At 37.2% G+C, this 25,860-nt stretch overlaps 1 protein-coding gene across 2 annotated transcripts in view; it reads right to left on the bottom strand.

The window, feature by feature from the left end:
- Positions 1-25,860, bottom strand: part of LAMA2 (laminin subunit alpha 2) — a 387,452-nt gene that overhangs the window by 255,532 nt on the left and 106,060 nt on the right. For both annotated transcript variants that reach the window (XM_075087596.1, XM_075087597.1), the window contains exon 4: positions 12,056-12,298. In XM_075087596.1, coding sequence (XP_074943697.1) covers positions 12,056-12,298 — 243 coding nt within the window. The remainder of the gene's footprint in view (positions 1-12,055; positions 12,299-25,860) is intronic.

Here is a 25,860-nt window from a genome sequence, read left to right as displayed (position 1 = left end):
CTCTTATTTAGGCATGAAATATCAGTTTTCTCAGACACAGTATTGCTTGCTGATACAATTTGCCTACTTACCCAGCTTGGCTCTATGCTTTCTTCGTTCATACGTTCTAGACTCTAGGCCTCAAAGAATCTGTCCATTGGTATTTTAGTGTCTCATTGACTAACTTTCCTTCTCTTGATTTTCTGTGACGCTTACCATTTAAACTGAGAAGTCCAAGTAAACTATGCTGTTTGGTTTTGATTTTTCTTTTACATAAAATTCCTTCGCACTGACATGAAAGCATACCTACATTTGGCCTCAGGCTCACCTATTCGTACGTCCCTGCTTCAGTGAGATTTTACTGATCAAAATTACTCCTCCATGTAGCCCACTGGGATTTTAACAAATTCTACCTTTAAAAAAATTATTCTTTGACAATACAGAGTTTTATTACTTAAACTTTAAAGAATGCTTCATCTTGAACTAGGCACTCACTAGATTTCTCACAGCCCCAAGTTTTAAATTACCTTATAACCTTTACTGATTTTCCCTTTCCCAATTCTGTATCTCTCAGCCGCTTATCATCCTTACCAAGTTTGTAAGCCCTTCTATGCCTTTGGCCACCAAACTCATTAAATACAAGAATTAAGTTATGCTTTCTCCCAGTAATTATCCATGACTGTTAACAGAAAAAAAAAAAAAAAAGCCCACAAACAAAAAACCCACTCAACCCAACCCCTTTAGAAAGTTGTGTTATAATTTTCTCATCTCAGAACAATAACCCTATACAAAATGCGATAGTCAAAGTAAAGAAATGTTTGTGGTTTTACCTCTTAGTGCTTACAAGTAGCATTTAATTTAAGCAAATTTTTCTATTAAGCATTTCAGTTGTGTGGGTAAGGTCTTCAAGTATCAGCTTCCCCACCCCCAGAACAACCACCTGCTGGGGATCTTCAGTTCCCCTAATCAAGCAGAAGAGAAAACAACTCACCAAGTTACCAGCTACACAGTGTTCTTATTTTGCTGCCAGAATGAAATCTACTACTGTCCAAAAATCAGCTACCAGACCCAACAAGAAGACAGGTTTGGATCATTACAAGTAAATACCAAGACTTAGGTGTACTATTTCCCTTTGCAACACTGAAAGAGTACGTTGAATTATAAACTACATTTACAGGCATGAGTCCTCCTTTTATGATTAGAAAACTACCATAGCTCAATATGAAGATGTGCAACACTCATGTCTTTTCAGTAAGCATTGCAATCAATGATGGATGCTAAAGAAAAAAGGTAAATAATCTAATCAATTTGACTCTTCCACTTCAGTGAAAGACTGCTCTGTATAGTACTTACTTTGCATATTGCAACTTTATTACTTTTTAAGTCTTATGATTCATATGATTTATGAGCTTTTCTTTTTTTCCAGAAATGGTAGGAATTACAACATGAGTGTCTGCTCAGGGACAGAAGGCATGCCAAGACAGAAAAGCGGACTGTCTGACTAACTACACAAAAGAAACTTTCATTCCAGCTTGGCCCACACACATGTACCAGTAAATATCCTTCCTCTTGTTTTTACAATAATGGGAGACTGCTATACTACATACGTGTGGTTTTCCACAGTTGGTTCCTCTTTGGTGCATAATTTAGAAGCACATTATACATTTTATATCCACTCGGTTTTTTCTATATTAAATATCAGAAACTCAAGTTCACTATGAACTATCAACTTAAAAATATTACTCTAAGTTTTCCTTTTCTTTTCTCAAGAGAAAATTAACAGTGAATATTGCTATAATGTAATTATGAAATTACTGACTTACAAGATTAGTTGTACAAAATTTGAATAAATTATTGTGAAGACTATTCTCATCGTGCATAATAAAATAAAGTTGTTTTAAATTAAATTCTAGATGTTTTCAAAATTATTCTATGATATTGAGCACCTATATCAAATGCTTACTTTGTTTTTCCCTTTTACATATCTATGAATGTCTATTAGGGAATCAGGAAATGTTAATAATTTTATATCAGTGAGGCAATACAGCATTGTGCATATGGAATATGTAAAATTTATCCATTTATTTGGCAATCATTTGTTAAATGTCTTTTTTTCCCCTCAGATTAGCTACTCAAGTTTAGTTTTACTAAGTCAAACAAAAAAAAAGACAAAACCCAAAAAGCAACAAAGTTAACTAGACCTGGATCTTTGTCCAAAACTCAGATCTGTTTTATTTCTTTTTGTAAACTGCTTCTTTCTTGGTTGTTCTAACTGGAAATGTTGGACCAGCTGAAAGCTTATGTGCCAAAATTCTGGAAGAAAATCTATATTCTATCCCTTCTTGGTAGACATAAGTAACTTTTTAGGCTAAGTTATGCTTTCAAAATACTCAAAAAAGGAGACTCACAAGCAGAAGTTATCACACTCATTCACTGAGACCAATCACACATAAACATGATATCTAAAACCACAGCTTGGTCATAAGACTTCCTGAAGCTGCAGTAGCCAGAAGGTGGGGGTGGGAGGGGAAGCAAACAAAATATAAACCAAGATCAATAGGGAGGACAAAGGATGATGTAATCCAGAATGTTAAGCAGTGAATGTTTAACCACTGAAGTGGTGGAACACTGAATTAAATGAGATAAACAGTCTTCATGAAAGACCTGATCCAAAGGTTATTGACTTTGGAAAAACGCGGAGAGATCTTCAATCATAGGCACCATTTATCTAAGGATCCTGTTGGCTGTCCCCATCAGTAACCACTACAAAATACTAACAGTGCATGTAAGACAAAAAAGCAAGAAGATGAGAATGACCCTAAGCTGATGGGGCACTTGGATTTCGGTCCAGAGAAAACCTGATTCATCACATTTTACAAAATGAAGTTATGCCACCTGGCTAGATAGCCTGACTCATAGTATGCTGAACACCTGGAAAGCAGTGCTAAAAACTGAGAGGCAGGACATGTTCTTGGATGCCAGGACTGCATCTGCTAAGATCTCTACCAGCTGAAGCTTTCTTTTGCTTTCTAGGTAAAAGACTGCAACATATCCTCCATTCAGAGTTTTGTGAAATTTCTTTACATTGTCTTTGCATTTTTTTTTAAATAAATTACTGAATAAAATGTTGCCATTTTCCATCACATTGAATGACTCATATTAATCAAAATTAAAAACTCCCTTTCAGTGTTTTGAAAAAAAATCTGAATAATTTAAAATTATTGTTATTCTCCCTATTCAGACACCAAGCTGAAAAAAATTTGTTCACAGAACCCTATTTTGGAATTTCTGACTCAGACTGCATTCATTAGCATTTGTCTAATGTCTTTGTCTAAACTGCGATGCTGGAAATAGAACCAGTTTAAATTTCTGAACAGTTTCATCCATTAAGAATAGGTTGTTACTTAGTTTTTTGTCTCATCCATTTTTCACAATGACAATATATCAACAAAATACTGTTACAAGACAACATATGCCATAACCACAAAAACTCAAAGGATATAGAGAGAGATGCACATCAAATATATGGAAATTTAGCATACTCATGAGAAATGCCTAGGGTCACTGCAGCTGAGGGCATGGAGAGAGATATTACTGGCATTACTTTTTACTGTACAGATGACTTTTCTACATCTTACGCTATTGAAAAGAAACCTATCGCTGTTACTCAAGGGAAACTGAGAGTTCAGACTCTAGAAAATAATTTCACAGTAAAGAGAAGATGCTGAATGCATGTTAGAAACTGAGACGATCAATCTGAAAATAGGAATTATAAAGACAACATCAATACTGCAGTCCACAAAGTCTTACGCATTTTTTTTTTAGAAACGTTGTAGCACCTGCATCATCTATTATTAGGAAAAAAGTCATCACAAAATTTTCAGTCTGCAACTGAATACGTTCCAATTTTGAGTACTTCCAAAAATTCTGACCCTCTGTCCTCTTATCATTGACAGTCTTAGACTCCGAGTGAAAAATGATTAAATCTGGCTCTGGGGAGAATGGACTTATGAGTCCATTTGTAAGTCTCCTTCCCTTCTTTCTCTGTCAACCAATGAGACTACAGTGAAAAGAAGAATCACTCCAGTATGAAGAGATTAAAACTAGCAAGAAAACATTGGGAAGTAGCAGAGTTCAATGTTCCTGGCATCATTGGTCAGAGGCTAGCTCAGCAAACAGCAAACTACTCGGAGGTGGAGGAGGTTCAAAGTGAGCTGACACATGTTTAAAAAAGGGCAGAGTACTAGCATTCAAGTAGTACGGCAAGTGAACGCAGCAACAAAACATTAGTATCAAGGAACTTCTTTCTGTTTGTTTTTCTTCTTTGCATATTTAGCACACACTTTGAACTTCCATTTCACTGAAGAAAATAAAGACTAATGAATGCGCTTATACAGACAAGCCTTTATTACCACAGACACAGTATTTTATTCGTTTGACCTCACACTTACATTGCTACCATCACAGAAGGAGGAAAAGGTTAAGTGTTTGAAGGAGCAGCACTGAAGCATCACCTCCATTGCAATATCATTCTCACCCCTGTAATAACAGTGACAGAAAACTCATTTGCGGAGAAGAAGTAGACAGGTTACTTAATTCCCACCATAACTTCCCTCCCTGTCAGCCCTCTGCTTTAGCCTTAAAGCTGGCTATGGTCATACAGTAGGCAGGAAGAATTTTCTTGTTCAAGGCTGGCATCAGGGCTCAGAGAACCTTAGGCTCTGTGTTCACACAGACAGCTCTTGCCGAAGTCTTCCAGTCTTTAATTTTTACCCTTGCGAACATGGAAATAATAATATGCAGTTTACTGATCAGCAGTTAGTCATCTCAGAAATCCTTCATAAGCATGGTGTATTAGTGTTAATATCTTTCTGAAAATATTGCCAAGTACTTTTCATTTAACACTAGATATGGTTTAAAAAAAAAAAAAGAGGAAGCTGAATTAGACTAGAATGGACTAGAATAGATTAGACTAGACTATTTCAGTTAGAAGGGACCTACAACGATCATCTAATCTAACTGCCTGACCACTTCAGGGCTGACCAAAAGTTAAAGCATGTTGTTAAGGGCATTGTCCAAATGCTTCTAAAACACTGTCAGGCTTGGGCCATCGCCCACCTCTCTAGGAATCTTGTTCCAGTGTTTGACCACCCTCTTGGTAAAGAAATGCTTCCTAATGTCCAGTCTAAACTTCCTCTGGTGCAGCTTTGATCCATTCCCATGCATCCTGTCACTGGATACCAAGGAGAAGAGATCAGCACCTCCCTCTCCACTTCCCCTCCTCAGGAAGCTGAGGTTGTCTCTCAGCCGCCTTCTCTCCAAACCAGACAAGCCCAAAGTCCTTGGCCACTCCTCATAGGACATTCCTTCCAGCCCCTTCATCAGCTTTGTTGCCCTCCTCCGGATGCATTCAAGGACCTTCACAGCTTTCTGGGGCCCAGAACTGCACACAGTGTTCAAGGTGAGGCTTCACCAATTGAAACTACTGCCTGGTATTCTCTCTTGCTCAGGAATCTCCCCCTCAGGAAATTTGCTAAGATGATCTGTTAGCAACACCCCTCCCACTGTAAAGACATGACCTTTCTCTGGGCTGAATTCTTAGAATGAGGTTAAGGTTTCATGCTGCGGAAAATGCAATTAAAAACAATATCAGAAAAATACTACATATTCTTCTGTGCATATAACTTTTTTCTTTTAATTTGGTTAAGTCTACATAGTAAAAGTAATGCTGAAAGAAGGTTGACATTGTTAAAGTAAATGATCCAGTGATTTAGCACTGATTAGTCATTTAAAAGGTGCATTTGGGCTGTGCTACTCAAAAATGTGTAAGCAGCAGATGTGTAAATATATTACCTCCCTAATAATAGTCTGATAGTCATTATCAATATAGTTATAGCAACTATCTGATAGCCACATTATTTGCTTCACAAATGCCACTTGCTGGAAAGAAACAAGCCACACCCAGGGCTGTATTTGATCTGAAGCATCTAGACAACCATTTTGGAAATTTGGTACACTTGGCATACTGCAGTTAGATGCCATTCTCATTTCTAGAATCAGATTACTTTCCTTCAAATATAGGGCTAATACCTTTCAATTTTTTTGACCTTTAAATGTCAAGGTAGATCATTCTCAGCAACTGAAAATAACTTATGAAAAGCATCTCACACAGGAGGATCAGAGATTGTTTCTCTTATTCAGTACAAGGAAATATTTACTGAATCCTGAAATCTCACCTCTTCATTGCCTTGTTAGGGTGATTACAAATATATGGCTTTCTTCATTTGTTACAATTCATGTCAGAGATTCATTTTTTTATTTCTTCTCATGATATGAAATTACTATTGCAGCAATTGGCAGGGAGTCATGTTCACAGCATCCCGATACAGCTAATCTACATCTCAGTATCATTCTTCCATGTGTTGTGGTTTAACCTGGCAGACATCTAAACACCACGCAGCCATTCACTCACTCCCCCCACCCCAGTGGGACGAGGGAGAGAATTGGGAAAAAAAAAGTAAAATTCCTGGGTTGAGATAAAGACAGTTTAATAGGGAAAAAAAAGGAAAGGAAAATAATAATAATGATGATAAAAGAATATACAAATAAGTGATGCACAAAGCAATTGCTCACCACCTGCTGACTGATGCCAGACAGTTCCTGAGCAGCAGTCACCCACCCTGGCCAACTCCCCCCAGTTTATATACTGAGCACGATGTCACATGGTGTGAAACATCCCTTGGGCCAGTTGGGGTCAGCTGTCCCAGATTTGCTCCCTCCCAGCACCTCACTGGCAGGGCACGAGAAGCTGAAAGGTCCTTGACTAGTGTAAGCACTACTTAGCAACAGCTAAAACATCAGTGTGTTATCAACATTACTCTCATACTAAATACAAAACACAGCACTATGCCAGCTACTAAGAAGAAAATTAACTTTATCCCAGCTGAGACCAGGACACATGAAATATGAAACACATCAAACCCAGTAACAATGTGATGGAAAGCCAAAAAGCTCACAATTGCACAAGTGTATTTGGTGATGGGTGGTGGGGAGGTATGAGACATATTTACAAAGAAAAAAAAGTAAACCTTTCATTAAGGATTAGGACAAATGAATGTTTAACTCATCTCCCCCACTGCCCTCCCCCCACCCCAAACTCTCCATTAGTACTGACATTGCTAATATTTTCAACTCCCGTCCTCCTTGACTACAAAAAAGGTAAGCTGAATGTGCTCCTGAAGAAAGAGCCAGACAGTATAAGACAGATCCATGACCTGTCTGTCTTGGGTAGGAGCAAAAAACGTCTAGGAAGGGTTTCAACATCATTGTCCTGTTCATCTAGTCTCTACAACAAGGTTAAGAGCAAGTGCAGACTACATAACCAGGCAGTGGAAACTAGACAGCAATACTACCCTGAGCAAGAACTTCAGGAGAACACCTTGCATCTGGTAATTCTGGCAAAGGACAACTGCAATTGAAAGAGACCAGTATTATCTCTGTGTCCTGCCAAGAGATTTTTCCATTGCCTACACACCCACACTTAGACACACTTTTAAAGGAAAAGCATTCCTCAACTATAGCCACTTCAGCTTCTGCTCTCTTAATCCCTCCTTTTCATATTAAATCTGCCCACCAAACTGACAAATAATGCTCAGCATTTGTAACTACTGTGTAACCTAAACTCTACTCAACTGCAGAAATATCCTTTGAGGCAGCATCTTCTGAAGACAGATTCTGCCCACAAAGCAGGAGGGTTTTCCTCTTTTTGTAAGTTTACATACCTTCTGCATAACAATAATGATTACAATTTTTGAAAAACAACTATCTGTCAGAACTCCTCTATGTGACAACACTAATATGGACCAGGGACTCAATTGGCTGTTCCAATAAAGATTTAACAAGGTAGTTAAATTCACACCCTTCCACTCGGTTTTTACACTTTCAGAAAGCCTCACTGTAGAGAAACTCAATATTTCCCAGAATATGAGGGGTTTTTTCCTATCAGATTGATTAAACCTTTCTCCCCCTGTCTTCGCTGGATTTGGCTTTCAGTCTCTGCTTGCACAGACAATTACTTTATACTAAAGAAACAGCAAAACAATTACTTTTGACCTAAATATTTTCTCCTAGCCTATACAAAATAGTCTAGATATATTTGAAGAATGCTTTTTCTAACTGTAACCTCCTATTTTATTTCCTATCAAACTACAGGTCAGGTAAAATGCATCGTCTATGAAAAGATATCCCTAACATGTTATAGTGATCAACTGGTGCACCTGAACTCTTCAGACGGTCCAGGTTTGAAACAACTGCAAGCAAGAGGGAAGATTCCCATGCATCAAAATACAAAGCTATACATGCTACTTCGAACAAGCACTTCCTAAAGGAAATCTTCATACATGTCACAGAAAAAAAGACTTACTGCATTGAAAGTTAATGTTCAGACCCTTACATCCACCTAGTCATCAAGGTAAAGAAGCTATGACACAAATTGTAGTCTAGCAGAAGAAGAAAGATTTCAATAAAAAAGGTACGAACTAGATGTAAACATCAGAGGCTCCTGTGTCAGGGTAATGAAGCAAAAATCACTATGGTAACCAACTAATTTTTATTTCTCAACCTAGTGATCATCTGAGGAAATGAAGAAAAAAATACCATTCTGATACGGTGTTTAAGCGAAGACGAAAATGCCACAAAACAGGCATTCTTCTTTACCTGAAAATAGCAGCCTCATCCCGTCAGGTATTAACCCATTACAAAACCAACTCTTTCTCCGTTAGTGCCAAAAAAATTACCGTTAAAGCAAAAAACATCAATTCAGTAAAAGTTAATGAGTAACTCATTAATATAACTGATCTCTTTCAGTTCTTTTTCTGGCTTGGGAACACTCAGACAGTGGAACTTGCTCTTTCATTTTGAAATACTATTTTGGAAATCTTTAGCATTTACATTTATTAATGGCATATCAGAAACATAAATGCTAAAAGTCTAGCTTTGCCAGGGTGATATAGAGACACTCTGGCCTCCCTATGAATTTTTTAGGCATCACTGATCTTGGACAGTATGGAAACTGGAATGCTAACAATCTTTCTGCATTCAAGTCTAGACTTTTAGAGAAATTTCCTTATTTGATAATCTCTCCGCTTTTTTCATTCAGAAGCTGTTATTATGCAATTTTCCATTAATTCATGAAGATATTCAATACAATTATTTTATGCAAATAATTCTTGGTCTACAGATTATTTTTTTACATTTCACTGAGTGAACTTAAACTTGTGCTAGTTACACTGGCCTGAAGATAAATCACATGGGGTTTTTGTTTGGTTATTGTTGTTGTTGTCGTTGTTGTTGTAGTTGGTGGTGGTTTGAATTCTGTGATTGGCCAAGAGAATATTACTGGTGCAAATAGTGACACTACTAAATGCCCAAAATATTTTCATTAGAATTTACATTTCTGGAAATACTCTAACCAAGCAAGTCATTGACTAAAATGTTAATTGAAAGTATACATGAAAAGAACATAATCAGCTTTTTCTAAGACGACAAGTTTTAACTGAAGACACTACTGCAGATGGAGATTTGCCTTTGGAACTGGCTTGCCAACCTATGCTCCTTCCGCCCTTTATCAGGTTTCCTGAGTGTACACCAGAATGGTGTGCCTAAATAGCTCATGGGTTTTGAAGCAAAGGAAAGGTACTTAATGTATATTTCATAACTCTGTCAGTCTTACAAAATGTCTGTAATATCTGATAAATAGAACAAAAGTCCTATCCTCGAACAAAAATAATTATATGCAGATGTAGTTCCACTGAAAGACCAGAAGCCAGTCAAACACCACCTACAACACAATTACAAGTAAATCTGATATTGGTCTGGATTGTATTATTTTTCATGTAACATGTTTGATGAAATATGAAAAAGAATTAACCTGGGTTAATTCTGTGTTAATGCTACATATTTCATAATGCAGTCTATAGCTACTTAGAGAGATGCAACTAGTGTTTTACTTATGAAAAGAATATTGTTTAAAATGTAAGCTGATTAATTCATGTGGAATGATACTCTTCCAGTCACTATAAAAGTTAAGCTTTAGGCTTTTCATTTCAAGATGTTCTTTCTCTGTTAGGGCCATATCTCAGATTAATAACTACCTGTGTGAGGTAAGATTAACTCAGGGTGGCTTAAATCATAGGCCTTTCATAGAGTACGGCTGTACCTAACAATTCCCCTTTTCCAAGTGGAATGGAACAGATGCGTTCCTCCCTTCAAAATCTTCTTCCTCTTTAAAGAAACCGTTTATCAGATGCTGGTAATTTACTAGGTTCAGAATGGAACACCAATTACAGCACATCGGGCCAAGTTAAAAGTTATTAATTGCACACTTAAGATCGGAATTAAGTTCCATTCAATTCCACGGGCCTTAAGCCAATGTTTCAGTCACAGATATATACCAGCATGTTAAATAAAAGCCCTTTGCTGTTTAACTCAGCCAATGAACACAAGGAGGCACTGGTTTAACCAAGGGGACAGCGGACTGCTGGAATCAATATCTGCCTGCAAGAGAATTAGATAGTCAAAGAAATTGAACAATGTAAATTAAATTAATTATTGGAATAATTACTTTGGTATTATATTTTCAGTGCAGACATGTTCTCCCAAAGAGACTGTATAAAATTTCTTTGCAAGTGATACTGTTAACTCATGTTCTATTCACCCCTCGAAAAGCACCCGGTTGGAAACATTCTGAAAACATAGCACATATGTATGCACTATTTCTTTTAATATCACTTTATCTGCTCCTAGTAGATTTTACAAGAATAAATACCCATTCAAAGGATACAACTACAAACACAAAGTATTTGCAATTATTTTTCCTAGATGTGCAACTGGTTTCATATCAGATATCATATCTGCTAATTCATATGAGACTCCTTCAGATCCAAGCTTACATCTTTTTAAAGTGTATCAGCAGGATACTTTCATTGAAAGCTGTATTTTTCTATTTTTGCAGCTGGAATTGGAAATTTCTTGTGAACATAAACAAACTATAGATATCTATATCCCATACTCAAAAATAATTCCATTCAAAATTTTGTATGTGAATGTTGCTTTGCATGTGGAGGAACAAAAGAGAGTAAGTTTGCACCTCTTTATATGGAGATAGCCATTAAAAACGTGGAAAAGAAAAAATCAACGTGATAAATATTGAGGATAAAGTTTCACAGAACAACATTAAACATCTAAGAATCCATAAATAAATAAATACTTCAGATCTAGTGCACATTCAAGTCACGTTATTTCCTTGAATTACCAAGTTGTGTGCAAAGCAAGTGTTGGAAAAAAAGTCTGTGAAAAAAATATACAGTTGTTGGAATTTGGTACACATGGCTTTCCCTCTTCATTTTAAGTGACTGAAAATACTGTATTTTCAGCTACAGTTGTTACATCTGCCTTGTTCTTTCAACCACAGATCCTCATTCTCACCTCTACCACATCTTTTCTACGCCCTCAGTTAAAACAAATGACTGGTCCATGATTCATGTGCCTGGACTCACGATGAAATAGCAGAGGCCTCTGACAGGAGAAGAATGCATAGCTGTTTGCAGGGGCAGAGGGTCAGTTACAAGCTCTTAAATGCAATAAATTAAACTCTGAGTAAAATCATTACCATTTAACATCCTAGCTTATACGCAGGGACTGAAAATGTGACTCAAAGGAAAGTCTTTTAATGACTTCACTGGGTCCACGATTTTTCCCAGTATTCTCACTTTTGTTCACGAGTGACACAGGAACATATTTCAAGCACCTAAAGTTGTCTGAAAGTACTAGTGCCTACTTCTACCTAATAACTGTTTTACCTCTTGGTTTACATTGTAGAATATGCATATTAGACTGTACCTTGTATGCATTTATATAGGACCATGCCAGATAAGTTTTTTTTTAAATTGCAAATAGACTACCTCCCCGTGTCTCAAGCGTACGAAAATCCCACTGTCTGCTCAAGGCAGCTATTTGCCAGTTGAGCAAAGAGGGGTTTTCTGCCAGGTTACATGCATGGAATAACAACTGATCTTACCTCGCCATTCTCCAGAGGATGGATTTTGGAATAATAAGAAGTGCATATAACTTCATCATCTTTTGTATAGGATGGAGTTCCAGGACGGGGATGAATGTTGTAGCGTGTCAGGCACTCGCTGTCTGTGATAGCATAATACTGCCATGGTTGATAGTCTACACCATCCAGTGAACGCTCTAATATCCAATTCCCAGGTCGAGGTGAGTTAGCTGCTTTCACAATAACATATGCAATCTGGAAAATCTGAAAAATAGACAAATTGTTAAAATATATGTAAATACGTAATTATAAATTAATTCCGATTTCTTAAAAGCTACCAAACTAAGAACAGTAAATATGATAGTGTTTGATTTTTTTCCCCTAAAAATGCCGCATGGCCTCAGATTCCATTTCTTTAACTACAGAAATAAATTCTCCATCAACATTTCTGAAAAAAGATTAGTTGCATTAGGCCAACAGAGACTTTGAAAATAGAATTTAAAAGCACTCTAAATTCCACAGAACTTAGTAGGTAATTGCTAAGCTGCAGTTTCAGCCAAATGTTTGCAAAGTTTGTTTTCAAGTATTTTCAATTTGTAGAAGTGAGTTTGTTTCTGTATGTGTATTTATAGACATACGCTTTCTGCAATGTTTAAGAGTTGCCAAACTCTGTTACAACTTTATCACTGCTAAGAAAAAGATCGGTTTAAGCTACTGAAAGGTAATCGCATGATGCTGAAATCATTCTATAAAACATTCTTGTTTCAACCACATGACTCAGCACTGTGGCCATAAATAAGCTTTATAGGACAGAGACACATCAAATATCACTATAAACAGAATGTAAGCATGTAATCAATGCTCATTATGGTCCATTTCACCTGCCTATTCAATTGATTTATCAAGTTTTATTTCTGTTTACAGGCTTGCTGGGATGCAAGCCACAAACATTACATTTGCAATTGCAGAATGACATATACTAGTGATGGAGTTTTGTTTTGTTTTGTTTTTTAACCTAGTAACATCTAGATGCTATGGAGGCAGAGCTTAAGCTAAGGGAAGGAAACAGCTACTCCATTAGAAAAGCAGAACATATAGCAAGTTAATATTTTTAAGATGCAATGATGTGAGTCTGCACATGAGGAAACCAGAGGGTATCACAGAGAGACAGTGTTGATTTAACACTTAATGTTTTCTATATTGGATAGTCATTGTAAAGAAGCTGCATAATTCAGACTTAGTCCACACAAAATCTGTTGTGAATACTTAGAAAATCAATAACCCTGGTGAAAGAAGATCCTACAGTAATCAATGGAAGAAACAGTAAGAAGACTCAAAACATTTTTTTAATAACCACCAGTATTATTATAAAATAGAAATTATGTTAAGCGGCAGAGTACTGCAAATATGATTGTACATTTGATGATGGAGGCAAAGAGAATGTTCTTTATTCTCTGGTGATACATTGAATGGAGATACATTCTTCAGGGTATCTCCAGTTACCATTCCTGCCTTCTGTGTAGATGCTGAGAACATGGTGAGATCCACAACAGCTTCAGTCAGGAAGTCAAATCACTAACTACCAAAGCTTTCCAGTGGGAATAAGAAGTGGTTGAGGCTGTAGTTATTTTGACCTGCAAAACGTGTGCCTAACTGTGCCTTCGTGGAGGATTATCTCAAGTTACCAATATTTATTCTTCAGTAGCATAGAATAAAATCTCCAGAGGCAAGGAGAAACCTGAGTTTCATTCCGTTGTTTCAAAGGAATCATACAATCACTTGCCCCGTTTCACAAATGCCCTTTCGTCTCTTAAACTCCTTTATAGATATATTGCACTGTGGCCACAAATAACTACAACTGTAACTACCCTGGATCAGTGTCACCAGTACTGTTTACAGTAAACAGAGAAAAACACAACATTAACAAACCTCTACAAACTGTTCCCCCCCAGAAAATAGCTGGAGTGTTTAATTATTTCTAATTTCCTATGAGAGGTAGTGAGCAACAGCTATATTTTAAGGAACTAGTTTATCAAGAGCTATTTTGTACATTGTCCTTTGCATGAGTAAAGAATCCAATGCACAATGTAAATTGCTTTTACACCAGCATGATCTAGTCAAACCACATCAGCTCCAGCCATTCAGAATAGAGATTTCATTCTGGAGTACTTCTAAATTTTTATTTTCTTTTTTAATTTAAGTAAGTCTTTTACCCCAAGTTCTTATAATAAAACTATTCCTTTTATGTCGAATTATAAGAACTAAGGTTAAACACATTGGTAGGGCTTCTACCATGGAAGATCTGTGGTTTAGGACATAGCTGACAATAAATTAATCTTAGGTCTGCACATAGAGTTTCCTTTGCAGAAGTCCTAAAATTTGCAGAATATTCAATGTTAAATACAGCCTTTAGCAAAAAAAAATTTAGCTCTGCAAACATCTTGGATGCATTGGCTCTGTGGGGCCAAGAGGTGTAATCAACAGGAAGTCTTTTTTTCTTTGCTTGCTTTGAAACACTAGGCTGCGTGGGAGACTGAAACTTTCTACAGTTGCTTTTCAAATTAGAGCCTACTTCAATAACATTTCCCGCACATTCTGCTTAAGATTTGTTTCTAAGTCTCATTTCTTACCTTCTGGGATAGCGTACAGTTTGAATGCAATTTATTATATACCTTTGGCTTTTATTATTTTTAGCATACTTTGTAAATGAAACTGCAACAACATTTTATACAAAAAACAGTGGAGAGGAAACAGCGTATTGCAGCTCATAGTGGGGTGAACATTATTTCTCTTAATCTAAACTTGACAATGAAAAAAAGCTTATTAAGGTAAATAAAAAAGTACACATGAAGGGTTGTTTTTAACTACTATTCTGTTAAGTTTTCAGCTTGATACAGTCTACTACTAGTGCCCTAGCCTCTGAGTTCCTTCAGTGGCGTCTGCAACAGTGCCGAGCTATCTGCAACCCACTGACATGTGAAACATTCCCTTTTCTTCACGTCTCTATTCACGAGTGGAACTGAAACACTGTTTCATATAAAACAAAATTATTTCCTGGACAGAGAAACAGAGCTGAATCTAAAAACCAGAATTTTTAAATGTTGGTAGGCTGTTAATGCTAATTGCAGTCAAGGCAAGGTGAGTGAGCACATGCATAAAAACATGCCCTGGTCGATATTATTCCTAATCTTTCTCACTGAGGCTGGGCTGGAGAAAGTACAGGATGCTAATCCATGCTTCTTAGAAACACCTTTTCTTTGGGGGGTAACTAGACTTGTAGAGCTTTAATATGAATCAGGAAGACAGTTGCCCCAGCTTAGAGAGCTACAGTAGTCACTACCAGCTCATCACAGTGCTATGACACAGACAACAAACATAGTGTATTCCATACTTTAATGTGCTTTCTAAACAGGCTGACAGTAACAACTAGTGCAGAAAAACAGACTAAAGTTAATGGCAGCTGTATGATGAGTCTCAAAGCAAGTCAATGTCATGGAAGCAACACTGACTTTCCAACCAATTGGAAAACTGTCTGTCTTCAGGTCCAAGAGGAACCCTTCTTTCACTGTCGAGTTGCTTAGCAAACGGTGTTCTGGTTACTGTAATACAACCAGCTAGAGCTCTATTACCTTAGTACTAATTAGTTACTGATAGTACTAAGCACCTAGTACCTTGGAGGTACTAATACCAGTAAAGTCTAATGTATCTCTGAGTTTCCCTGTATTTGTTTCCACAGTCAAAAAAAGTGAACCTGCTCAGCTTTCTGGAGCCAAGTTTCCTAATACATTGTAACACTGAGCTTCTGTTCCCACAGGGTAATTGATGAAGTATGCCTGGTTTACTTTTCAAATAGCATTAATAAGCTGACACTTGTCAATTGATGTAATAATTGTACAATGTTAGAGCACATCTGGTTTTGTCCAAGTCCAATACAATGTGACCTGGAAACCAAAGTTTGCTGATGCAAATGTGAAAACAGAGCAATACCAAGCTGCCAAGTAGCATGTAATAGTCCATTAACACTGCTGCCAAAGTGCAGCTGGCGCTTTTTTCTACTTCTCTGCTCATGTGACTATAGTGTAATTATGGGGTGGGAGGGAAATAGTCTAAATCGTCCTTTAAGCTTTTCCCAAATTATAGACAACATAATCCTCAAGATGAGAAACAAAATGAGTCTTGGGTCTCGTTTTCACTGGTAATTGTCTCAGCACTGAGATCTGTAAAGCACATATTGTGAGGAAAGGTTCCATAAGTTATAGCACTGTATCTTCTTATGAATGCCTCATAAGACATAGAAAAGTGCATCCCACTATACAGGATAATTTGCTACACTAATATTATTCAGACAGAGCTGATGTGAATCGGTAATCTGCATAGGGTTAGCTAGTGAAGCAGGAAATCTCATTGTGTCTGACTCCCACCTGCACTTCTATTTAAAAAATAAATCCTTCTGTTAGAAACCGTTCATGTAAGTCAGTATATCATCAGAGAAAAAAATACAGTACCACACAATTCTACAGAAGTATTTCCATTTCATTTTCCCAACAAGAAGAATGTAATAGCCCTAATGGAGGCTTCCATCAGCAATCTTGTGGAAACTGTGTATCTACTTATTTACTGTAATTATATTATGTTGTTGATTATTACTCCAGTTCAGTGGTCAAGTAAACATTTTATTGAGAAGAGTGCAGAATTCGGGCAAGGATTTACTTCTTTACAGCCTGACATAAATACTGTTAAAGCTTGTGGCCTTAAACTTTCCATAGATTTATTTAACCAGCCATTCAGAAGTGGTGCCAGGGATGGCAAAGCACTGCAGACACCCCTTGTCCCAGTGCGAAACCCATCCAGATGAGTCAACTGAGAGAGCTGTCTCAGAACACCCTGCAGGCTAACGGGGGTTACCGGCTACAGGGGAGTATGACTCATTAAGAGCAGCAGGAGAAAAGAACATTTTTGTAGTGCGTAAGACCTATTACAGGATGTGTTAGTGGGATTGTGTAAATGGGTGAGGCTTACTATGGAACATTTAGGTGAAGGACCAGAGGAGGGGGGAAAGGGAGGCATTAAGGTGGATCAAGGAGGAACAAGTGTCAGATAGAGGGAAAAGGAGATTAAAACTCCTTTTAGCTGTAAATAGCTAGCTGGTCAGTATGTTTGTCCTAACCTCAGTCACTGAAGTCTGTCCTATTTTCTCATTAAATCCTGTTTCTAAGTATCTTCCACTCAGTTGTGCTCCCTCTTTTGAGTGGGTATGTGTGAACACTCTAACTTCAAGCTCGACTAGCCAGCAAGTACAAGAGGTCTGAGTAGCAGCAATTAGAGTCAGGCTGCAAAGCCAAGGCTGTTCTGTCTGGGTGCCAGCAACTGGGGACACCAGTGAGATCTGGGGCCAGTTAGTGGATAGCTTATCTAAGGCCAGCTACTGCAGTGTGGATAAAATAGCTAAGAACAGCCACTGAAGTGTTGCATGTTGTGTATGCATCCACTGATGGACGCGCACACACACACACACACACACACACACATGCCCCTAGCAGACTTTAATCCAGGAGAGGAAGAACAAAGCGAAGCAGCCTGTGCTGTGTTTGTGTGAGTGCTGTGCGTTCCTGTGGGTGCTCACAGGGCACTGTGGTCTACTCATGTTCCTCTGTGCAACTCTGTGTGTGTGTTCCACTCTCTCAGAAATATGAGCTCTGCCTTGCTACAGTCTTAACTTGAAGAAAAAGCCACAGCAGCCTTGCATCCCTCAGGCTACCAGATCCAATAATCTCTAGTACCTAGGATGACCAACAATCACGAATCACAGATCTAAACAAATCCTCAGTGCACTTAAAACAGTGTTCCTTGATCATTAACTTCTATCTTTATATTCATGTATAAAAACAACTGTGAAATATGCAGGACACTGCACATCTCAAATTAAATATCACATTTCTAGCGTTTTTCATTTTGGAATAGCCTCTCCTTCTACTGGTTTAAGACATGAAACAGACCAAATCCAACTACTTCTTCTAATGAGCAAAAGCAGGGGGTTTGTGAGCTTGAGAAACAGCTCCTCTTGTTCTCAGAGGCTGATATCAACTCCTTATGGTTCTATGTGGCCAGTCATATTTCAATTCACATATGCTGTTACGAATTATTGTTTGTGTCTATTATTTATGAAAGAGAGTATACGGTTTTGAGGCAAGAATTTTCAAACAATTGGCTATTTTATTCTCATTTTAGTGTCACATCCAACTCAGAGAGACAAAAAGGCTAATTTAGAGATAGAGTAGCCCTCCAGATTCCTCAAATGACCATCTAGCACATATCATTATCTGTCACTGTCCTCAAAGACAGTGGCCGTGGTTTCAAACATTCTGCTCACAGTTAGAAATTCTGTAATTGAAAATGTTGGTATGGGGGAAAAAAAAAAAAGCTTAAGCAGGATTCAGCTACTACCATTTTAGAGAGCTGAACAGCCCCCCACCACGCTGCAGTTTGCCTTCTAAGGACAATGTCTCTCCTGTTCATCTGAGCTGCTTCCAGCTGAAATGCTTCTACCAGATGGGGAATTTGGGCTGAAAGACGCACACACTTGATTCCAACATAGGGTTTTTTTCCACAGTCTTGCGAACAATTCTGGTTACTAGCTATCAGGGCATCATCTGTCCCGGAAAAACTGTAGCTGTGAGTGTCATGCAAAATAAGATGTATGCAGCGCTTCTTGGGATAAACTGAGAAAGGTTTTACCATAGTGAACCTTGACAAGCTCAAAGGTGGGTGTCTCCAAATCAAGCCAATTTTCAGTAAGAAATTGTCCACCTTTTTTAATTAGACAAAAATTCACTCATGTACACTGCTCAGTGCCACTCAGTGAATACCTGCAGAACATGCATTTAAAAAAAAAACAAAACAAACAATTTAAAAATACCTCAACTAAGAACAATCTCAGCTTTCTCCCTCCCTTGTACATAACTGCTAGAGAGGCTGCAGGTTCCTTTAAGAACATTTTCTTCTCCTTGAGAAAAATAGATCTTTTATTAATACCTCTCAACTTTTGCTCATGTTATAAGTAAAAGATGATTATAACTTGTGTCATTTAAAAAAAAAAATAAAAGCAAAGTCTATTAAAACAGTGCACTTTATAAAATGTCAAACTGTACAGCTCTCAAGTTGTCCAGCTGTTGAATATCTAAGATACATTAAGCCAAATGGAGCGAATCAGTACCTGTAAAGTTTCTGGCAATGTCAACTTTGTTCTTTGTAATTTTCTCTGTTGGTTTTCTCCATTACCCACTGTTCAGTTGATCGTGAAGGCCTCAGAAAGAATAGCTGCTTTCTGTTGACCATTTTTGCTGCTCATCATTGGCCTAGCGTATACCAGAATTGAGGACTAAAATTAGTCATTTCTTTTCACAGTGCTTTCAAATAATAGTAGAAAGCAATTTCTATTCTCTTTATTTCATAAGACTAATTGCTTCTTTCCATAGACAGAGTATGGTGAGGAAAGGAAAATTGATGGAAATGTCAATATTCAAAGCTTTCTTCTTCAAACCTAGACAATAGGAGAGAAGAACAGAAAAGGTGTTTCTTCTATTTTGATGCTAAAACACCAAAAAGATTTTTTTTTTTTCTTGATCCAAGAAATGATGCTCAGCCTGGGTCCAGTAGCATTGAGAGTACCCAGGGTGAAGTGTTCTCATGTCCTTCAGTGAGGTTTCCAGGCAGTGTCCTCTCACCAGCTGCATTTCAGTGACCTGCCTGTTCCCCTAGCTTGAAAAGAAAAGAACTACCACAGCCAATTTTTTAGGCTCATTTTAAAAGTTCTACGACACACAAACCTTGAAACCTAGACATTTAAAAACTATTCTCAATCTTCTCATCTATCACAGACTCATACCAAATCTTTCTATTTTAATTCCATAATGAGAGTATTAGTTTTAACATAGATAAACCTATTTAGCCAGGTACGGGAATAGCACATAAGAATCTGCTTTTCCTAGAGAACGCTTACCTTTCTTATAGAATCATCGAATCATTTGGGTTGGAAGGGACCTTTGAAGATCCAGTCCAACCCTCCTGCCTTAAGCAGGGATATCTTGCACTAGAGGCTGGTAGTTTCCAGGGTCCTCTTTATTATCCTTTTTAAAACCAGATGTTATATCCCCTCCTCTGAAGTCACTTGGGACTTTGCCCAACTGCCATGGCTTTTCAAATATGATGGAGTGTGGCCTAGCAATGACATCAGCCAATCCCCTCAGCACCCTGGGATGTATCTTGTTTAAGTTATTCAGATACCCTTTTTGTACAACAGAAAGCGAGTTCACGCTGCACTAATTTTATCAATGTGAAATTAAAGATCTTCTCTGCAGAGTGCTAAAAAGTATATAAATAAATACTAGTTATTTAGTGAGGTGACATCTGTTACCCACCTTCTAGAGAGGGGTACAAACATCTGAATCTATTGGACTGTTAGCACAGAGCATCTTCTGTATTATCGACATTTAAACCTTTAACATTTCCTTGCTGAAGCCTTTGCAAGTTCTCTGGAATAGAACATGTTATTCAGCGTATTCATCTTGAGGACCTGGGATTTTGATTTGATTTTGATTGTAAGCTCTTTGAGGTTAAGATCATTGATCTGAATATGAAACAGACATGTACTAATTTATGCCCATTCCCTGAACATTACACAATGTTCTCTCCATCTCTATCTGGAAACCTTGTGCAATAGGAACAACTTGAATAATGAAAACATGAATAAAGTAGTAACTTGAGCCTTCAAATAAAAAAAATATAGAGACTTTTTTCCAAAATATTTTCAGCCTCTTCTTTGCCTTTTTCTTTTCTTCACTTTTTCTTCATATACACCACGCTTCATTTCTTTAGCTAAGCATGATAGTTGTTAAGAAGGCTTAAAAATATATTCTGGCAATGTTTCTAAGCTCTCTCATGTCACTAAACTTTGGAAATTTCAAAAACATACACAAGGAAAGAAGAAAATGGAAAAGAGCTGAGATTTGAAATCGGATTTCCAGATGAAAAAAATGTATGCATGTTCAGTTTTCATTTTTGTTTTTAGTTCTTAATACTTTTTAAATTATCCTGAGAACTGCTTTAGATGTGGATATGTTGCTGTATGGCATAGCAGGGGATATATGGAATATAAAAGTGAATTATGAGATTAGTAATTTTATGTTTCCATCTCATAGCCCCCTTTTACAATCATGATTTACTTCTGAATAATTAGAAGACATAACAGGTTAGGACTCACAAAACAAGCAAAAAGGTTTATCTTCACCATGAAGTTGTATGTTCTGTGTAAGAACAGACTAAGTCTCTGGTTTTCTATCTTTCATTGCTGAAGAGATCCAATACATACTGTAAGTTTTTTCAGTCACTTAGTCCACATTAGTCCAAATCAAATAGAAAGAGCTACATTAATGACTATTTTTGCTGACTGTCTAAACCACATCATTGATAAGCGAGTCTCTAAGTGCCTCCACAGAGCATGTGACCTGCTGTACACGGACTTCATGGAGCACGGAGAGAGAGAGGGAATAATTTTGCCATCAATAGACTTGGTGAAAGGAATATATATATACACACTCATTCTTCATTGTTCAGAACAAGGGATGATTTTATGCAGCCCCAAGTCCTATTCGAACATTTACTTTATTACCATTAGTACTTTTTCCTGGAGTGGTTTTAGATCCACCAACAAATCAAGACCATTGCACAGACAAGGAGGAACACTTGGCAATTCAATGCTCTTGACCAAGCTCTGACCTACTGTGCACATTAGTAAGAGTAGCAGCATTTTATTATGGGCCATGTACTGATATCTGAGCACTTTTACATCCTGCTAGCTTAAACAAAAGGCAATTAAAAACAATCTTAAGCATATTTAATCAAATCATTGTATAAATACTGGCATAATGCCGCAAAGCACTACACGACATTCATATGACAAGGCATTTTCTTGCTGTTAGGAGTTGCTCCTACCTCCTTAAATCTTAACTTACACACAAAATCTTACAAGAAACAAATTAGTCAATTAATAACTTATCTCTTAACATATATTCAGCTGTCCTTCATGCGAACTACAGAATCTCGTTGCCCATCTTGTAGCATAGACCTTACATTTCCATAATAATTTTGTGATAAACAGCTAGCACAACAGAAGCACTATTTCATGACCACAACTGTCAGCTGCCAAACTAGTTTTTTCAAGTTACCTTTGTATTTATCATAAACTATTCAATGATGACATATTTCTTTGTAAGGAGAGCAAAATGAGTTCTAGCCTGAGACTCCTATGACCCCATTATTTGTCACGCCATCATTCTCCCAGGCTCTGTGACTTTCTTTGGAACCAGAATTGCCAACAGTACAAAATCAGAAGAAAACCTCATATTCATGTCAGAACATATGTGTCACTCAGATTCAAAGGTTATAATAGAGTATTTAGAGTATTTAGGACCTATATCCTGAAACTATTTACTTGAAGGATGGAAAGGTGAATAGTTCTTTTGGTTAAAGCCAAAATTAGAAAAGAAAAAAGTGGTACTTATATTTATTGTAGTCATCCAAGGAAAATTTAAGGCAAGTAACCACAGAAAGAAAAACTATAAATACTCAAAACTTTTTTTTAATCTTTGCCAGCGTGTATTATGAACTGAAGCTGAAAGGATTCGCTTACCTAGAGATCTTTCTGACTAACCACAAAGCAATAATGTTATGGTTTGATTTAGTGGGTAACATAAAAATCATTGGGCAAAATAATCCTGTGGAGATTTATTGTTAATACAACTACTCAACCTAGCTAGCAGCACTTTATATGGTGGGTATTACAACTGATCTTTCAGGATGACAACAGCTTCTTAGCATTTCAGAACGCATTGAAGAGTACTCCCTCCATGTATTGCACCACTCACGAAAAACCTTCTTTTTTAATGCTGGGGGAAAGTCAACTTGGGCAAGTTCACTAACACTTGTCTGTTAGACCATCTAAAAGCTTAATGCAGGAGGCTTTACTGGAGCTACAGCTGGCATAGATGCGCGCTCTCAAGCCTTAGCTAAAGAAAAAGGTCATTCATTTTTCTTTAGGCTTTTGTCTGAGTGATATTAACGTGGAAAACTTTATTCTGAGACAAGAACTGAGCCCTGTATAGCATCTGTTACCAGTGTGCATATACTGTCTCCTTCCCATGAAGGGAAAGCCAGGTGGAAAGCTGCATAATTTAAAGTATACTTGCTAACAGTATATAAACCATGTAGTTCTTAAAAATGTTCACTACGATGTCAAAATATTTACTACAGTTCTGTTTGTTTTCTCAATTACTAGTAATTACGTTTTCTAGGTATGTTTGCTATTAATCTTCACCAGTATATTTATGTGTTGTTTGTTTTCTGGTTTTTCTTTTCACTTTTTTCAAATCACTTCACTATAAACTAACTTAAAATCCAATAGTTTTGCTTTGGTTAAAAAGAATATCAGAAGGGCAAAGTACACTTTATTTCATCCTATAGATACCTGATTATTGTATTACCAGCAAATTATGAAACTAAAGAAATGAAGGGAATTACTAAAATGTTCAGATTCAAATCTAAGATAGCAACAAAAAACTAAATTAAAAAAATATCAGTACTAAAATTAACATCCAGTTAAATGTGGAAAAATTGGCTGGGGACTGTAATAAAACAGAACAGATCTCCTACTTTTTTTAATACCACTTCCACAGTGTCATTTTCATGGTTTTAGTTACATCTTTTTCAGGCTGTCACTTTAACAGTTCATTACCACTTAGGTATAACTGAGCCAGAGAACTGGACTTAGGATTTTGTTTGAGAGAGATAGTTAATGCTTTGAATTCTCAAATATTTACACTACTTCAAAACAGAAAGATTTATGTGCAAGAAATACTAGAAACAAAAATTCAGGATGATAGCTCTATGTTGCAGGCATGGACCGTAGCTCATAGATCAGTATTTTATACTTCAAAATTTTACAGTCATTTGAAGCCAACACAGAGTGCCAGCTGCTCTGGAGAGGGGTGGAACTGTTTTCCCCACCACCTCCAGAAATATGTTCCTGCCCCCTCCTCCACACTGGCATTAAAACCTCACACAGCAAGCCAAATTAGAAAACTGATCTGGCAGAAACCTAACCCTCAAAAAAACAAGACAAGATGTAGTTTTCAGTATCCAGGTACTGATCTGGTTCGCTGCATGGCAGCACAAGTGCTAGTGCCAGAACAAGGGAGACAACAATGTCTCCCTTTAGCCAGTTTTGGGGAGGGGGATGTGATGGGGGGGCGAATAGCAATCACGGAACTGCAGCATCACAGTCTGAACAGACTTTGCTTCTGTTCACATTTCTGTCTTTAGACAAACATTTTTGAAGATGGACAAAACAGACTGGCATTTGTTGGTGAAAAGTCTCAGTCTGGATTAATTTTCATTTCTGTTCAATTACTTTCTGGTTTGCGGATGAAGAGAAGCTTTAGGCTTTACCTTTACAGGAACTGTCTTCCAACCATCTCAGACATTTGAAGCACATAATTCTTAGTAAAAGAGGGAAAGAAAATATTAACTGAAAACCTAAGGAAAATGTTTGGACATATATACAAATTTAACATCTAAAGACCAACTGGCATTTAATTTTACTAATCTGGTTTTTGTATTCCAAGGCTAAACAGTGTCATTCACCTTCTCTTTATTCCTTTAGCTATTCTGATATTTGATATCAAAAGCTATTCAATAGAAAGCTAGCTGTAATATTTTTTTCCCTACTGGAAAATGTATCTGATATTCCAGAGAAGAGAAAATATAATGTGAAACCCAAATATCTCATATTTAATATGGCTGTGTTGCTCAACACATTCTGATTCATTAGCCACTGTTTGGTGAACTGTTATTAGTTAAAATAAAAAACTATAAATCTGTATTAAAAGAAGCAATGTTATAATGAAATATAATCCAATTTACCTTATATTTCACTGTGGCTGTAAGACTGACTTCAGTCAATCCCTAAAGGATTAGTTTAACTGGATCTAATTGTGGGGTTCATCTGTACAGACAAAGAGCCACACAACGGATTCCACTAGTTTTTTGAAATCAGACAACAGGGAGACGATTCCTGAATCCAACAACATGCAACAACTTCTAAATGGTCAAGACTCAAAAACCTGGTTATTTCTTCTTTAAGAAGAAAATACGTTGGACAGGACGCAGGCTGAGTAAATTTATGGTCTCTGCTGCTTAATTTGCAATATGACACAGTTCCTAGAATATGTGTTTTCAGACTGGCTTTGGAGGGGATGGTGAAACACACGCAATCTCATTTACTAGAAACACAAAGAAATGGCTGGTCAGAAAGGGCAGCTTTACTTTTGGGTTTACAAAAGTACTCCAAGCCAGTCCTTCCTACAGCAACCTTCTTGTAAACTCCTCAGTCAAGTACTAGAAGGGAGAGGGAAGAATGCCAAAAGTAGGCAAAGAGGTCGTGACGGAAGTAAGAATTTAATTGCTCATATAATCTTTCATTAAAAACAGCCATTCTACAAATTAAACATATTACAAACAGGTAGTCTGTCTCAGTCTGGCCATACATCTAGGCAACACCTTCCACATGGTTCTGCAAGGGAGTACTTTCCACGCTTGCCTCAAGCCATCCTTGGCTAACAAACATGTGAACTCTGCTGCTGTGTTACAGTGACAAACTCTTTCTGAAAAAGAGTTGTGCTCTTGTGAGGGATCTGGCTAATGTTGTGCATCAAGGGAACTGGCAGCTGAACATAATTTTTCCTTCAAACAGCTATCAACACAACACAGTAATA

Source organism: Phalacrocorax aristotelis, chromosome 3 (assembly GCF_949628215.1).
Source record: "Phalacrocorax aristotelis chromosome 3, bGulAri2.1, whole genome shotgun sequence".
Taxonomy (NCBI): domain Eukaryota; kingdom Metazoa; phylum Chordata; class Aves; order Suliformes; family Phalacrocoracidae; genus Phalacrocorax; species Phalacrocorax aristotelis.
This window is presented reverse-complemented; position numbering and strand designations above follow the sequence as displayed.